This window comes from Cupressus sempervirens, chromosome 2 (genome assembly GCF_028749045.1).
Source record: "Cupressus sempervirens isolate cs-2001-9-10 chromosome 2, ASM2874904v1, whole genome shotgun sequence".
NCBI lineage: Eukaryota > Viridiplantae > Streptophyta > Pinopsida > Cupressales > Cupressaceae > Cupressus > Cupressus sempervirens.
This window is the reverse complement of record NC_143119.1, coordinates 249,575,724-249,594,920: the sequence shown is the minus strand read 5'-3', so window position 1 is coordinate 249,594,920 and position 19,197 is coordinate 249,575,724. Positions and strand designations below refer to the sequence as shown.

The 19,197-nt window shown below is 36.3% G+C and overlaps 1 protein-coding gene across 1 annotated transcript in view; it reads right to left on the bottom strand.

Moving 5' to 3' along the window:
• Positions 1 to 8,042: 8,042 nt before the first annotated feature.
• The window catches only part of LOC149571994 (beta-glucuronosyltransferase GlcAT14A-like), a 63,797-nt gene continuing 52,642 nt past the window's right edge, over positions 8,043 to 19,197 (bottom strand). Inside the window, exon 4 of the mRNA XM_089813363.1 lies at positions 8,043 to 9,228. Within this exon, the coding sequence (XP_089669489.1) occupies positions 8,708 to 9,228 (521 nt within the window). The 3' untranslated portion in view covers positions 8,043 to 8,707. The remainder of the gene's footprint in view (positions 9,229 to 19,197) is intronic.

Genomic DNA, 19,197 nt, shown 5'->3' with positions numbered 1-19,197 from the left:
TTGTACCACATTCCCATGTCTTCCCCTATCAGTAAGCTATCTCATGGACCACCCTGTACATATCTGCATGAACCACAGGTCCCATGCCCCTCTGGGGTTACCCAAGCAAATCTACTATTAGTTTGCCCCATCCTAGTGGGAATCCCTTCTAGCCCCTATCGATAACCATAGCTTAAGAAACTAAAGATCACATAAGGAAAGAAAGTGGATGATCATTTCCATACTCATCTATGAGCCTCTCCCAGGTCAAGTTGTGATCCAAGATTATCACATCTCAAAATATCTATTGTACTACTAAGCCTCTCTCTATTAGGGTTTGATCATAATAAATCTATGACATGCAAAACTCACATGAGTACATCTCATATGGATATACGAAACTAAACAAAAAACAAGCAACCAAATATAAAAACTCATCGGATCTCCATAGCATGGAACACAAAGGATGTGATATAGATCCTCCAATGTAATCGTAGCCTCACCAGTTGGCAGATGGAAAGTGTTATGCTTGTTGTGCCACTGCATAGCTAAAGCACTTAGTAACCCATGGTTTGCCCGTATATGGGGCATTTGTGTCACACACTTCAGCCCCATACTCGATATGGTGGCCTTCTCATCATCATTTAGATGATGAAGGATGCGCAACCCCACCACTTTGGGGGCTCTGATGTGAAGAGCAAGAAAAGCAATCTACAAAACTGAGTCAAAAGAATGTTAAAAACATCAATATATGCTATAAACATCATCAACCAAGAAAAATGACAACAAATAATACTCAAACATGCTGAAAAAGCTTTAAAATAAATCAAGCAACACATTTTACTATGTGCAGACGATACTTTATGCTGATAAAGTATCGCACAATACTTTTCATAATACCCAGGCGATACTTTTTGCCAAAGCGATATTCCACACCATGTAAGATGACATTTGGGTATAACCAAGGCGATACAATTTATTAGACTATGTGATACTTTATGGTTGAAAAAAATATCGCACAATATTTCTTAAAATACCCATGCGATACTTTTAAAGTATCGTGCGATATTTCTTTTCAAAACCCTTGAAATGCACCAAAAATGCAATAAATGCTCCAAAAGCTGATAAAATTTCAAATACATACTGCAGCCTCATACTCAAGTGGTTGGTTATGTAACTGGTTGCACTCGAAATGGTGTCTGCGGGTCAGAATGCCTACTAAAGTCATTTTCTCTCTCCAAATCCCTCAAAAGCTCTCAAAACCACAAAAGACAAATGAATTGAAAATGACCATTGGACCCCTTATATAGTCCAACCTCATTTTGACTCATTTTTGAAACTTCTCAAAATTCTACAAAAATTGCGCCCCTTGCTAATTTTGATATCCTGGATCCATTTTTGAGATCAAAATCAAAATTATAGTTCATCTTGATAGTCAAAATTATATCTTCTTCTATGCAATTAGATGATCTTTTGAGGTCTAATCTTCAAATCTTCGCTAGGGCATCCTCATTTCTCCATATCTTCATCATTTTCGCACTTTATATCTACTTTATTTCACATATTTCACTTCTCAATCATCTTTTTTACTTGATTTGACCTAATTTGCATACTTTATCCTTCGTGGTAGACTCTAGTCAAACTGGGGCATTTTATCACTGCTTTATGGTCATTCTTTGGTTCTAATCTCATATTAGTCATCATTTGCATTTCTATATCTTGATTTGCACATATTTGGCTCATTTATGCATTCCCTTTACCTCATGTCGATTTCAATCCCAAGGGAGCAAAAATATTCTATCAACTCTTGCTACAACTATCTATTTCTCAGGAGCATCTTAAGAGAAGCATGCATTAATGACATATTTTTATGTGGAAATGCCCAATGTAAGGATTAAAACTACGGTGGGAGTAATGCGTCAACTACCCTTTCCTTGCAAGAAAGAGGGTGCCCTATTAAAGGCTTACATGTGTTTTTAGAACGTGTCCTATTAGGAATGCTAGTAAATTGTTAGGATTACATCAGCCTATTAAGGCTACCTTGCTAGAGGATTTAGATCTCTTTCTAAGAGAAGCCTTGTTAGAGGATTTCGAAGACTTCTTACAAGTCTGCCTTAATAAAGGCTTAGAATAGATGTTATGGTTAGAAAGAAAAATAATGTATATGATCTAACTGTATGGCACACCTTGCCTAATAGATCATTCATTGTGTCTTCTTGAAGATGCTATGATCTTCCTCCATTGCTTCTAGTTGGGTGAGCTCCCTTATGCACTCTACACCTCTTCGTCTCATGTGCTTTGCACTTGTTGTAGCTCTCTGTTCAAAACTAACTTCCTTTGATGTATTCTCTAATTTTCATAGTTGTAGGGTCAACAACATTCTTAGCTCTTTCTTCTAAATAGTGGTCTTCTACACCTTTTCGTTTTCCAACAACTCAAAAATGAGTGTCAAATGATCCTTAAATCACTTTCTCAAACTACAAATAGAAACCCTAAAGTTATCCCACTCAAACTGCAATTTGAATTTTGAGTTGCACAATGAGCATAATCACAAGACACTCCTAACTATTTGTAGGTGCCTATGCTTGTAGGCCAGCTTATCTTCCTGCAAGTCTACAGCTTCAACCATACTCCATCGCATTACTAAACTACATGTCTTTGTCTTGTTCAAACCTTCCTCTCACATTGTCACATCAATGGTGACTAGGTTGCAACTACTTTACTTTCACGATTCCCCTTCACTCTACTATCTTGATCGGTATACCATTCTCCCATTGGTTTCACTTGCAAAACTTTGTGACTTCTTGTAAGTAGTTGTCAATCAATGACAACACCATCTTCTAACTCAATACTTGAGTTCATCATTCACCACTGGCCCAATTGATGTATCTTAGTCCAACACAACAATCTAAATCCCTTAACCCAGTGGATCCTAATAGGTTTTTTATTTTAGATCCTTTAATAGGGTAGCACTCTAACTAATATATTATTTCCTCTAACAAGGATAATCCTAATAGGGTCAAGCTCCTAAAAAGACTAGAGGTAAATTCCTTGACGAGGTGGCACCAAATAATGTCTTTGTAAACTCTTAATAGGTTAAGCTCCTAACATGTACTTCAGAAGAGTGCGCATTTCATGGGTAATAATTCCCACCATAGTTTTCAACCAAATCATGTTTCCATAAGATCAAATTTACGTGTCAAGTTTTTCATTATCTTGTGGATATGCTTATGTGTTTGAAGTTTTCATTTGATTCTATTAAGTTAACCTTGTGAAAGGCTTTAAAGGTTGAAAATTTGTTTAACTAATAGATTACTAATTCACCCCCAACCCACCCACAACCCCCCCCCCCCCCCCCCCCCCGAAATAATTTGATCCCTTAGGAATAACAAAACCATCAGTATCGACATGAGGACACTTGAGCAAATCTTAAAGACTATACATTTTGAGATTTCTTCCTACAGATTGAGGAGGCGTCAATCATACACCTTTGGCTTACTTAAGATAATACATACATATTATTTGCATATGAGACACTTAAAGAGTTTGTACCTTTATTTACACATTGTGTAAGAGAAAGTCCACTTTAGGTGGTGATAATTTTTATCACATTCCATTTTATTTTTTGTCTCTAGCTTTAGTGCACTTATCACATAGTATCCTCCACATGTTGCAGATACTTCATGACACAATGAAGGATGATCCATCTTTGGTGGACATGTTTCACCTTATGTAAGTTATCTCTTTCTTATCTCCTAGTTACTAAGCACACCTATTTAAGCATGCACATAGATATTATACTCATTGATTCTCTATTGCGATTCAATTATTGCATATTGAGGAGATTACAATTTTTCTTATTCATATTGTCTCTCTTCCTTCTTTTTTTATTCATTGGTCTCTAGATTTTTGGTTGTTTCTATTGGCAAATTCTTACAGAAGGCTTATATGTGAGCCTTGACGCTCCCTCAAAATGCATTTCAAATAAGTGAAATATTCCATAAGCTAAAAAGCCATACGCATTATGGGAAGTCTGGAATTGAAATTTCATACTTGGCAAGCATCTAGCACTAAGCTAGGAAGCTTCATCTACAACTATGTTTTCCAATGGACCATGTATTCAAACATAGTCCTTTCATGTACTCTTCTTAGCCATGTAGCAAAATATTGTGTTGCCCACTTTTCTAATATATCCATCCTTATACATTTGATGAATTGGTAAGTGAATATTCTTAGAAATTTTAATCCCCTCTATATCACTTATAAAGATGGACAATGTTGAGAATGAAGCACACTTCTATTTTATCTGACAAGTTGATTTCATAAGCACTAGATGACAATTTCCTCAATACGTGACATGGGATAATCTTATTCCATTTTAACTTGTTACATGTTCCTTGTTGGAAACTTTCTTTCCCCAAATTTTTTTTTAAAAAAACTACCTTTCTTTCCCCAGATTTTAAAAAAACTAAGTCACATCCCAATTTCCTCAATACATGACATGGGATAATCTTATTCCATTTTAACTTGTTACATGTTCCTTGTTGGAACCTTTCTTTCCCCAAATTTAAAAAAACTAAGTCACATCTCAAACTCTTATTCCCTTCCATCTTTTTCAGCATGCTCTTTATACTTCTAGGCACGATTTTCTATATATTCTTTCACCTCCTTGTGAAATTAGTAAAGATAATCCAAAACATCTTCTACTACAACACTCTTCCCATGCAAACTTTACACTCTCCCTCAACTTATCAACACTTCTTGGGTTGTAGCAACTATCAAGAATGGGCTCCTCCCAACACTTATGTGGACAAGGTTGTAAGAAATGTCGGCTTGTACCAAAATAAGATCCATTTTTTATGACTCTTCTCCCACCAACATCTCAACAAGTTTCTCAAATATTTGTTCACAACCTCCATCTATCCACCAATATATGGATGATAGGTTGAGCTAAATCCTAATTAGTGCCTATCTTCTTTCATATTTTACGTGAAAACAACAAATTGGGTATCCCCTTTTTAGTATGTTTTCAGGCAATCCATGTAGCCAAACTACCTCGTTGAAAAGTGGTGTAGCTATTTGGGATGCATCATAGGTCTTCATACATAGTATTATATGAACCATCTTTGAGAATGTCTATTGCAACAAAAATTGAACCATGCGTGTGAGGCAATCCTCAGACAAAGTCCATGGTTATACGATCCTAGGGTGTCTTTGGTATAGGCAATGCTCATTATAACTTTGTATTTCATCTTGCTTATTTAGCACACTAACAAAAGTTTCAACCTTATACCATTCTCTTTATGTTTGCACTCACACCAAACCAAAAATAAGCTTCCCTAAGTTGTGCCAATATCTTTTGAGGTTTTCTCTTATCAAACCCTTGGGTATACATAACTTCTACCCTTCAAACCAAAAATAATTTTAAATGAAATACTCCAATCATGGATTCATGTCCTTTTCCATTGGATTTTGACCACCTATCATATTTCTTTTTAACTAGGGTCATCTGAATACAACTCCATTGCACAAATATTTTTTCCTAAGTGCATACCACTTTTATTTTTCAAAACAAACTAGACACTTTGTTTAAGTACTTCACCCATTGTGTGTCCCTAGTTTAACTTACCTTGATTGTTGTTTCATTGCAAAACATAGAGGTCTTATTATACCCAAATTCTTTACCCAACAAAAAATGCCTATAATTCATTAAGGCTTGCACTATAACATAAAATTCTTGGTCATAGACTTGAGTACTTCCTTTATGTTTCATTTAGTTTCTAACTTGTTTCAAGGGCTTTGGCAAGCTACAAAAACGAGTGCAATCTAACTCCAATAAGAAAATCGGCAAAAATCATTAATACAAGAAGGGTACACAAGTATTACAATGCTCATACATGCCTCCTAACATGCCTTAGCTTAATTCATATGTACATTCAAATACATATTCCAAACAAAGTTTCTATTGCCTCACTCTTTTTTCTAACTACCATCTCTCTAGCAACCTTCAAGAAGACATTCATCGTCATCATCATGAAGGTGTTACACAATATTGGTAGGCAAACACTTCACAAATTCCATAAAGTAAAATGGGCAATTATAACAAAAGGGGGCATCGCAAAAGCAACTATTCTTGTCGGTAGAATAACTTACCATGATAAGGTAAAGTAAAATGAGCAATTATAACAATTAGTTTTGAACCCAAAAATAGTAGTTATTATGGGTTAAAAACTATGTTAAACAAAAACAATTAGTGGAACCTTACATGAAAATCAACTATGAATGGTTTGATGGTATTGAATCCAAAGATGCAACAAAATGGAAACAAAAACAATAAGTGTAACCTTACATGAAAATCAACTATGAATGGTTTGATGGTAAACTTTGGCATCATACTTATTGTCTAAGCAACGAACTTATCATATTTCAAAGAAAGAACGACATCAAAAAGATATGACATGTTATGTACGAAAAAATTGTATCAACACATCCCTTAAATTAATCTTATTAGAGCATGCATGAAGGAAAGTGATTTACCATTCCATTGTGTAGTGGAAAGATATATGTAATTCAGCAAATATCATTATATTACAAAACATATTGTTTGTTTGTTATCTTTTTAAAAGTTTTTTCTAGTCAAAAATAGTGTTGCATTACAAAAAAAAAATTGTTTTATTTCTAGTTATATCAAATTGCAAAGCATATTGGCCCATAATCTTTTGTACTTTAACATTATTATTATATATAGATACATATCCTGAACATTGCATGACAAAACATATATTACCTCTCTTTAATATTATTATAAAATTTGATCTTTTAACACACACACACACACACATATATATATATATATACATATGCATATACATATATCATTTCATTATGTTTTATTTTTTTTATTTTTTTTTATGGAGGGTTCAGATCTGCGAGGTAGCCCAGCGAGGCACAAGCCTGCGAGCTACCAACCAGTGAAGGCCACCATTAACAATTTTAGGTACCCGATACGGGCTCACACGTGCCTGAATACTGAACACCTCGTCGGCTAAGAGCCAAGGACTGAGGAGCATCCACACTGCCAAATTCGCCCGAGGCACAATCCCGGCCTCATCCCTTATGATGTCTATGGATCTTGCACTCAGCAAAACTTGATCCCTAGTGGGCTCTTTGTGAACCATTCAACTTCACCAGTAGACCAAGGGCCCGTTGACTCATTATGTTTTATCAACAATTTGTACCTTAAAATAAATTTGAAATTTAATGTTTCTTTCCTACCACTTAATTTAAAGAATATTAAAAATGATTGTGCAGTAAATATGATCCTAAACATGGCACAACAAGACAGTACAAATTGCACAAAAAGACGTACACACTATAAACTGAATGATTAATAGCATCATTTATTTCTATCAAATTTCTAACTAAAAATAAAGTGCTTCAAAAATTTCCATGTAGATATTTGAATGAAATATCATTTGGCACCAGGCTTCAGTTGTTAATCAGACTCCTCTTTTGTAGATCTCTGGAGTCTGTTTTGCGTACATTCCTTGGGAGTGTGGAATGGAGCTGTGGATTGCTTGGCTAAATGAGCTTCTGATCATGTGCAGGATTGAATGTTACAGATAGAGAAAAATTACTCCTGAATTGTCTTGTGCATTTGATGAACTTGTCGATCAGGATAGAGCTCCTTGCTGAACTCTCCCTTTTGTATCTCTCCTTGTCTTAATAAATTTGTACCCCTCTTTTAATAAAAATATCATTTGGCACAAAAAGGATAAAGGCTGTCAACTTTTTTCTTTTTTTTTTTAATAGCATATCCACGCTCAAACAATCTCAACTTAAAATGTGCATAATTATCTGTAAAATCAGAGGATGCAAGCTAAAAGAAACATCTTGATTAAGAGTTGCTCGAGTGATGATAGCTTCAAGCATTGCCAGTTTTCCATATGAGCATCAAATATTTCACAGGAATTTTTAACAAAATCGGATATCCGTCTGCTGAATTTCAAATAACGGAAACAAATTATTGCAGCCGTTTTAGCTTCAACCATGAATACGACCCATTAACGAGACCTATGATCGGTCAATTACCTCGCTTTATCTTTGATAAATGATTACAGTAAATATTAAGCCGCATTGCCAAGCCAACAATGCATTGTCTGGCACTATGAAAGTACCTTGATAGGATGTCCCAAAATGTAATGCAACAGGAAAAAATCCAGGAAAGCAGTAATGGGTTTGAAGAACTCATTCTACAAACATGTATTTGCGTTCCCTTTGAAAATGATAAAAACCATTTCTCGTCTAGTCTACTTTCAAATGACATAATTTACATAAGACTAAGTGGATTTGCTGGTTTAAAAGAGCCCAGTGTGGTCGGATTTGTTTTTGAAAAAATATATATATAAACATATTTACTTAAGATTAAAAAATCCCGCAATTAATTTGAACAAATGTCATGCAAGTACCATCGCATGCCGAGGTATTTCCCAGGTACAATCCTTCAGAAGACCAAGATTAGATGTTGGAAGTTGAAAGATTCCCAATGCTTTAAACCCTATTTTAAACTCTGGTCCAACTTCTCAGTAGTTTGCCAAAGGAACGTTCTTCCTCTTTCAAATGCCATGCCTTCCGCAGAGATTCAAAGCTATGAAGCACATGCGAACAGCATGGGCTGGTTGTCCAGACAGTCATATTCCTGATAATTTTAATTCATTGGCGAAAGCTATCATTGGAATTTGCATTGGTTGGATCGAAAAGTACCATTGGAAAGCAGAGTCAGCATCAAATTCTCAAACAATTTTGCACGGGGACCTGGCATGATAGTATTTATATCACCCAGATCAGAACACGAATTTCTCCTCTTGCTATACTTCCCTGCACACCACCCGCCAGGTGCAAGTTGACCTTGCCTACGATTCAAAATAACAGTGTCAATCTTGTCAAGCACCGGGTCATCCTGTTCAAACTGTCGTGCAAAAGCAGCACCACTTTCCTGTATGTTCTCAAAATCACTCAGATTGAGATGATGAGGTTCAGGTTTTGGAGGTGTATCCCAAATCAAGTAATGCAAATCGCTGTTTACAGTAGTGTTTTTGAATTCTGGGGCATTACAAATAACAGTGTGGAAGTAGCCCTCCTGTGATAGTACAACATTTGAAAAATACATCAGAACTGTCCTTGGTAGGTTGTCCCACCCTAGAATACAATACTCCACAAAATATCGACTCAGTACAACCCAGGGAGAACCTGCCATTAAGAACAAAAGCATTATTAATTGCACATATCTGAAGTAAATTTTAGTGAATCGCAATCAGTATAATCTAATAATATATTATTTTCCCAAATATCTATTTTACTTCATAAATTTGAGTTTAATTAGTGATCTAGAAGACCAGAAATTTCAACATAAAAGGAAATAATAATATCCAATTTTTAAAACTTCAATTGGCTACAATATTTCCAAATAAATACAAAGGCACTATATTTTCAATTAAATGCTATGGCACAACACTTGTTGAAGGTTTTGCAAATGGTGTAGCAAGCAAAGCGGGCTAAACCTCAGAGCAAACTCCATGGTTAAGCACGCTTGAGTTGGAGCAATACTGAGATGGATGACCTCCTGGGAAGGCCTGATTCTTCCCATGAGCATCACCTATACAATGAGTGCTCAGTGTTCCATTGGTTGTCATGAGCGATGAGTTCTTGTGAACCAATGAGTGCTCAGTGTTTCATTCATTCTCATGAGCAATAGGTTCTTGTGAACCACCACTCATGAAATATGGGTCAATGAATTTGACTCAAAAACTACATAGTTGAATTTTTCCTTGCTGTGTAAAAACCTCGTACTTATCAATTAAATACAAGTCAATAATAGTTTAATTTGGGAAGTGTTTATTTCAAACTAAATCACCTCAGGTTAGACATCAAATATCATGAAACAAGGTGTAAACAAGCTAAATTGAGGAGAGCTACCCTTGTGACATAAAGAACTACCGCAGCCTCCACTAGCATGCACATTAACCTTTCTGAAATCGCTATCCTTGAGATTTCTGTCCTTTTGGTATGGTTATACTCAATATTTATGCTCATTGTACAACAGCTGAAAATTTTTAATATTTATAATTTTAGATGCATCCCATGTTGAGGTAACTTTTTTATGTTCACAAATACTATTATGGTTGAACATTGTTTCGTTACAGACAACAGGAAATCGTATACAATGCTTCCTCTGCCCCAGCTGTAAATATCTCTTATATTGATAGATTGATCAATTTTACCTATCAAATTATTCAAACCCAATACTGACGGGGCTCACCAAAGCCCCCAACCTAATGCAACTCATAAATATGTTTCATTTTGCATTTGCAACAAGGAAAAGGCAAAGAGGAAAGAAAGAATGAGGAATAAAGAGGATTTGGTCAGCCATCAATGTTATCATTCTGTTAGGCACAAAATCATCAATCTTCACCATTTGTTTGCATCCTGCAATGGCATTTTCTTTAGAAGACATTCCAATTGAAGCAATGAGCAGTATAATTTTTCATGGCCTGTTTGTTCAATTAGTGCATTTTGAATATAGATTAGATAGCCCATTGTCATGACTAATCAGTACAGGCTGGTTTCTTCATTTTTTTGCCCCACTGGCATATATTTATAAATGGCCATTTCTGTTTTCCTTTCACCTAAAAACTTGAAATGACATAAATAACATTGTCATTCTTTATTTCACTTGGAACAGGGATTTGTTTTTAATATATCTCCACTCATTTTTTATATTATCAGTGACAGTATTTATTGATGACAAAAAGTGGTTACAATATAATAGGCCTTAGCAAATGGCTCAAGGGCTGAATGTCTTGTAGCAGATAACAATAGCAAAAGAGCACAAAAGAGAACTGCAGCTACAAGAGGAGCTACTAAACCACTAACAATAAAAACGAACTAGAATTAGTGCAACTTTAAAAGCTTTGGGCCAAATACTCAAATCATCTCTTCAATAAGAACTTCAAAAATAGTGCAGTTATAGCATATAGATGGCAAAGGAGATCCCCAGTGCACAAAAGGAACCCATCCAGTAGGACTAAAGCTTTTCAAAGTTTGTTCAGATGTCTCAAGAGCCATCGATTGACTCCTTCATAGAGTTCCTATCCAGAACAAACTTGAAAATGACCAGCTTATGGGCAGTATAGATGCTGAACAATTTCCTCTCCTTCCTTGGTCGTGTAATGATAAATCAATGTTGTTTTCAAACACAGAAAATTGAAGCTCCTTTTATGGGTTTACAAAGACGATGTTTCTAAAAGAGACCCATCTCCTTTTATGGGTTTACAAAGACAATGTTTATAAAAGAAACAATCATGAACTAAAGACAAAAATCAAAACTACCTAATAAACTAAAGACTAAAATGACCGCTAAAGACATGACATTATGTTAATATCCCCCTTAACGGTCATCATCTAGCTATTGTCTTGTCACAAACTCTTCAAAACATTCTGCTGCTGCTGAGACACTCCCTGGATCTGCAAAATGTTAATGACCGAGAAGTCATCCGATTTGATGTCAGGTAACAAAGGTATTACTCCCTATAGCCAGAGACACCGAGATGAAATTGAAATCACGATTTTGAGGAAAATCACCTAACCCTTTAGCAGATGAGCACTAAACTACAAGATGATTCACCAAGATCTTCTGCAAATGAGCACTACAACTCAAAACAGACTACAAGAAGCTGTGATTTTTTTGGAAACTGAAGTTTACAAAGCACTGTTTTTTTCAGAAAAGAGCGTAAAAAATCAACAACAAAAAACTCCCACGCGAATGAACAATTTTGCAAATTATATAAACCAGAAATGATTTTTATGGACAAAATTTGAAAAAGAAACAAACTCGAGTGAAAAATCAATCAAAACCAGAAACAAAATCAGAACAGAACTTTTTAGGAGAAAATTATAAGACCTTACAATAACTTATTTAAGGAGAATATTATAAAATCTAGAGCAATATTTTATGGACAAAAATTTATAAAACCCACCCGAATTTCAGAGGGGAAAAAATTATGAAAACCCATCAGAATTTTTTGAAGAGAAAAAATTATGATAACCCGTTAGGGAAACCTTTATGCGACAAAACATGAGACTTCACATGGTAAAATAGCACATGCAACTCACAAAATGCGCATGCAACAAATATGAAAGGACATGCAACTTTTGAAATTCAAAGACTTGCTCAAACCACAAAATTGCATGATCAAGATTCAAAACCCTCAACCAAGCTCGCGTTTTTCAGCATAAGTCTTCAAATACAAACCATAAAATTTTCATAACATACATCCAACGATTTAGATTTTAAAAAATCAAAGAAAAAAAATTTCACATCAAAAGGGGCTCGAAAAATTTGTCAAATCTTCTAAAATCCCATCAACCCGCTCTAATACCATGCTATGGTAAATCAATATTGTTTTTGAACTGCATCTTAAAAGATTTACAAAGACAATGTTTCTAAAAGAAATACTAGTGAAATAAATACGAAAATAGGCACTACCTAATAAACTAAAGACTAACTAAGATGACCATTAAAGAAACATCACATTATTTTAATAGGTCGTAGAATTCTTCCTTTACAATGGAGTCATTGTGAAACCCCTCTACACAACTTTACCATACCTTTTTGATTTTGCAGGATCCTCACGATTGCATCCTTGATTGCAGAAATTTTGTATTGGTAATATTGAAGACAAGTAAATAGTAGCCCAGTAATAGCCATCAAGTGAAGAATACAATTCAGAGTGCTGATGAGCACATTTAATCCATTTTATTTTACTTACACGCAATCAAGCCACTGATCATTACTAGCCACCAAATGAATAATACAATTCTGAGTGGTGTACATATTCAATCCATTTTCATTTACTTCTATAACCAGGACATTAAAGGTGGATTTCATACTTTTGAATCTTGACAGTGGCATCATGAGCTTACATGTTCCATGAGGACACCCCCAGAAAATTGAACTGTTAGTGAGAAAGGGTTGTTCTCCAAATGAAGGGACTTTGTGGAGACATTCCCCCACTGTTCTGCCATCACCAATGCCTGGCAGGGTACATTTCTAGGATGTTCCCCTGTTTTGGGGTCTGCAAGAGGGCTTGGTCAAATCTCTGGATGCCCTGGACATGCTCAGGCACCCCCTGCACCATTCAGCTCAAAAGGTAGTTTTCTTTAATAATTTAAAAATCGATGGTTGTGCAAATAACCTTAATCCTAATGGTTTATGAGCCCCACCTGTACCCTAATCAGTCACAAAAAAATATTTTGAAGAATAAAGATTTGATTAGAAATACTAAGGACATGTTGCAAAAAATATTGCGATTATTTTGTGAGAGTGGCATGCACCATGAAGGTTTGTGTCATTCCAAAGGCCTTGTTATAGGATTCTGTCTGGATTTGATTAGAAATAGTAAGGACGTGTTGCGAAAGATATTGCGATTATTTTGTGAAAGTGGCATGTACCGTGAAGGTTTGTGTCATTCCAAAGGCCTTGTTATAGGATTGTGTCTGCCCTCAGACCAGGACATGCCACCATCCACCTGCCATCCCTAAATCAAGGCCCTTGGTCCCTTCATACCCAAGACCCATGCCCACAGCCCAAGACTCCATGGAACATTGCTTCTTACATGGGGTTGCCCTATATCTGCTATGCCTGAGTACAAGAACTTGGAGGAAGATTATTTTGATATTGGGACTAAAAGAAAACCCAAAACTCAATAGGTGGAAACATCACTACTAAATTGATGTAAACTGTAATATCCCCTTTCTGAAACGGGGTTTAATTATAGATAGTAATTATTAAAATTAAAATATAAATAAATAGTAATAATAAAGTATTATATACAAGTTAATCAAGTTAAATAAAAAGATCAAGAGGCATTAATGAAAAGTTGCAACTCCCTCAAACATGGATATAATAGGGAGCAGAGAACTTCACTTGAAAAAGGGGGGAGAGAGGAAGGAGAAAGGGGAAGAAAATAAGGAAATGACTCCTTCCAAGGGCAAAGGTAATGAAGGGTTGACTCTTTCAAAGTGTGGCAATTAATAAGGGTCATGACTCTTCAAAGGGTAAAAATGATTAGGGGTTGTGACTCTTCCAAAGGTAGAAATTGTGGAAGGTTGTGACCATTACAAAGGGCAGCCATAATGGAGAGGTGGGACTCCCCACCACACAGGAAGATACAAAGTGGAGAAGCTTTCATTTAGAAATGACATCCAAGGGAGATCAACTTGGGGAATATATGGAGGCGTGGAGCAGAGCAACAACCTCAGAACAGCAGGTCAGACATAGGAAAAGAATATATTCAGACATAAGCAGAGCAATGACCACAGACCAGCAAGTCAGACATAAACAAAGGATTAAGCAGATGTCGAGAAGACGAAATTTAGGTGATGGAAAAGAATATTTAGAGTGACCTTAACTTACGATTATAAGAGAATCTAAAGGAGATTTGTATGAACAGATTCTTGCAGATTTAGAAGATGGATAGGCAGAAAGAGAATTGAAAGCGATCAGCAATCATTATATATATAGTTGACACTGATCAAACAAAAGTAATGAGCAATCAAGGATCTCACGAATACAATCAAATCAATTAATACATTCAGCAGTCCATTACATCAACAAATACAATCATCAAGGATAATTTAAACAAATATAATCATCAATGATTGTCTAAGCAATCATCACAAAGAGCACACAAAAGGACTAAAATCAAAACATAGAGATTGATCAGCATTTACATCCAAGAGATTATTTTCAGGTCGGTAGACTGATTTTATATCAAATTGGGCATCTTTAGTGCCTTTCCTTCTTACAAGTAATTGTAGTATAATTATATTCATGTACATATAAATAATATTATAATACATAATGCTTTATTGAAAGCTAAGTTGAATATAGGTTGTGCCAGACTGTCTGCAACCCATCTTGTGCGAAGGGTCCAAGGCACATGAGGGTAAAAGCCATGTAAGAGAGCAAAGATGGCACTTACATAATATCAAGAAACCTCCACCCAACTATGCAAGGTGGCATGTGTCTTTTGGAGGGTGAGACTTTGATAGAGGAAGCAGCTACAAGCAAACCACTAAGCGAGCAAAGAGAGGGGGTCTGGCTGACATCCACTCTTGGGGTTAGTGTGGAAATGGCTTCAGGCAGACCTATCATGTATATTCCTCCAATCTTTAACATGCTTTCATAATATTAGTGATATGACTGATAGTATATGATTATGATATTATCAAATCCAATCATTGAATATATATATATATATATACACACATGCCATTATGTTATGACTGCAGGATTCAAATCCAGATTCACCATTTTCAGAGGAATATTTACTTGGGAAGATGTAACCCAAACTCTAATTTGTTGCAATTGTGATTCCAGGGTAAATTCTAGGGCAATTTAGGAAGGGGACATTACATAAACCAAGCCAGGTTCCATGGGCAGAATGGGTTGTGAAGCATTGTAGAGATAATGTCAGTAGGGAAGGAGCAAATTTTAGATATCAAGGCAGAGAAAACTCAGCCCAGGAATAGTGTTTATCCCTTGGGGTTGAGTCCTATGAATGAAGGGATGGAGAGGAGCTTACCCTGTGAATGTCAATCTTGAAGAAGATTGATACTGTGCATAGCTTAAGAAAAATGAACCCTTCTTCTTTGAGGAAGCAGTTGTAAATCCAAGACAATCTAGCATTATGCATAGCCTGAGAAGAACAAACCTTAAATCTTTAAGGATGTTGAAGTAGATCTGAGACACTCAGAAATACCCCCGCCATCAATATAAATATTATGCGTAGCTTAGAAGAAAAAACCTGAGTTGTTTGTGGATGATTTTGTAAATATGAGATGAGGAATATCCGCATTGTCAATAGGAACAGCACCATGTCCCTTAGAGGCAGCTAGCCTTCTGATACCATTTGTCTTGTCATTCTGTCTTTAAATTTTTGAAGTATCCATTGAGGTTCTTTCTATTTTGCCTATAATGGCAGTGCATTTGCAAAGGTTCGGCCCAAATTTATGGCGTACTCTTAACAATCTAGGCCTTCTTCTTTAGTTAATATAATCTTGTCCCAGTTCTGTCTACCATCATTTCATAAGTGAAGAATCCTCCAGTGGTGTTGGGGCAGAGGAGTTTTGAAGCCTTTGTATGAGGAACAAGACAAAGGGTATCAGAAGTATGCAAAATATAACAATTTGTTTGCAAACATCTCTATCTCAAATCTTTAAACAATATATAAATCCTAAATGCTGTCCAAGAGTAGGTTTGTGCCTCTAAGACTGCACCGGCATTTGATCATTAATGTCTTTTGTGAATATATCTATACCTAGATCTTTAAGCATGAAAAATTTAATGAAAAGACTATATACCTCTTAGGATTTATCACTTCTTTTCTGATAAATGTGCATTTGCAGCTGTAGAAGACATGAGTTTGAAAAAACAAAGCAAATGGGTCTTTTGAGTAAAACAACAACAAAAATATCAAACAGCAGTATTAATTGAGAAAATATTTAGCCTTGCTAATGGTAAGATGTCATTCAAATTATTTCCAACCTTCATGCTTAGATCTGTCAAATACAGTCATGAGGGTGTGATGTAATTGAACGAGGAAGCCTCCACATATAATGTCATAAAATCAAGGTCGGGTGTAAGAAACCACCAGATGGGAAGGGCAAAAAGGCAATTGTCGAAGGCACTTAAGTGGTTGTGCCATGTTGAGGGGCTATTGGAAATGGCAATGAGAAAAAGACAAAATAAGTAACAAAGTTGGAACAAACATATGAAAAAAGCATGGGATAATATTGGTAATTAATGGCAAGGATGGGTGAGCCAAATGGTGAAAAACACAAAAGGGAGAAAGAAAACAAGAAGTACAATGGAGAATAGAATAAAATGAAGGGTGTGTGAAGGGTGAAGGAATGGTTAGGTAGGTTGGGAAAGATCAAGATCAAGGGAATACGATGCAAACGAGACATAGAGGATGGTTAACCATTGAGAAATTAAAAAGGGTGCTCTCCAAGAAAGTTACTTGCAAGGAATGTTGGATGTACCAAAAAAAGGGTCATTACAAGTCATTAGGACAAAACAAGATAAAAGAAAAAAGGGGGTTAAGTAAGATAAGTGGTCCAAACTCCAAAGAAATAACACGAGTCAATTATGAATTTGACTTCTAGTGGATCAAATCCCGAAGTATGTTGTGTTTTTTATATTGAAATAAGGTTGCATATATAGTTCATATAAACCGTCAGACCACAATCAACAAAGAGAATCCAACATCAAACAAAACCAAGAACAAATCAAAAACCACAGCTTAAAAAGACACTTATCAAAACAAGAACTTAAATTTTTTGTCATTTCCCCTTTTTGTAATAACTTATGCAATGTACTATAATACCTGTTTCCTATTTCCCATGTTTTCCATGGTCTAATTTTCTGTGTATTCTTTCTTTTCTTTTCCACCTTTGTCTATCTAAGGTCCCCAAAGCATACCTCTAATCTTCTGAGCGTTCAAGTTTCAGAGCTCCTAATCCTGGCATTCCTTTCCAAGTCTGACTTTTCCCAAGTCCCTTCAGCGCCAAACTTTCAGATTTGTCTGTCCCATCATGCCTTCTATTTGTTCCCCACTAGAGTGTCAGAGTTTGTGTTCCCTAGGTACCCTTCATATGTAATCCCTGACAATAAACTCCCAGCTCAATATTTCAACTTATTTTGTTATAGTCGGACATGTGACCTTACCTCTATTTGGGCACCTATTTCTAGTCATGACCAACTCTCAAACTCTTCTGCTAAATCAATAGATCTTATCAGAGTCAAACTTTTGCTTATTCTTTTACCTAAGCATCTTCAATCTTCAACTACCTACAACTTCTAGCAATTATACTATATGTGTTAGAAGTGCAGGCATACCTTAAAAGCAGTAGCAAGTATGTGTGACCCCTAGAACACAAAAATTTCAACCACCCTATCACATCACGACAGCTTGTTCAAACTTTACCTCACCTACATTCAATCCATTAATGCTCAATTTTGACACCATTATTTCATTATAAAGTTTCCCTTCTGCCCAAAAACATTATTTTGTCTTTAGCGTGTGGATATACATGCACCTTCAAGCTCCAACAACAAAAACAGAAAAAACAACCTTTGCTTCCATTAATGCGGTAGCTAGGGGTTCAAGACTCAAACCTTGCACCCTTATTGTACAGAGCATTTGCAAGACACGAGATTCGCATCCCCATGACTTTCAAGCACAACACTGCACACATGGGTGTTTACCGTACTGGTAAGGAAATCAACGCATATAGACAATGGAATAGAATAGCAGAATTATATTCGCATATGCCAGAACATACATTAGGCTTCATAATATTCGCAATAGTAGATGATTATGCTTTACAATGATCCCAAACGGGATATAAATACTACCGCCGAACCTTCCCGAAGGAGTCCATCGGCCACAACATTACATCCACTACAAACTATTTACCCGTCGGCTACAAAATACAAAACACCAACGACAGTCAATCCGTTGGCTACAGAAACACCACCGAAACCATCCAGTCGGCTGACACCATCCCCCCAAAAAAAAAACAGTCGTCTCCTGACGACTAACAAAATATCTGAGACAAATTAACAAACAAAATACATTAACGAACTAACTGCAACAAGAAAAATCTGCTTCTGCCACATCACTTTTACATTCATCCTATTGCATTTGTAGTCTCTGCTAACACAATACTGTCTCCTCAAGCTGACCTTGATAGCCACCCATGCTGCTTTCTCTGTCCAACTCCTCGGTACCCCAGGCCAAGTGTCGCTGTACTGCCTCCAACTGAATGATCAGCTCCTCCCGAGCTCTCTACGCATCCACCAAGACAGCCTCACAGCCAACACCTACTACCAGTGCCTCTGGTACACAGAAAGTCCATGCCTGCAGCAACTTCAACTCTTCTCAACTGGTCAAACTCCCACAACTGATATCCGCAACGACTGGGGGTCCAAGGGGCAACGCCCCCGGCGGGGTCCTGCACGGAACACACCATTACTGTCATTTTTTGCCGATTCTACACTCTTTCTGGCAACCACTGATGCGTCCCCTCCTTTTTGGCATCATCTGTAACTCATTCTGAACAACTTGAATCTGTCGTCGTTTTTTTCTTTTTTTC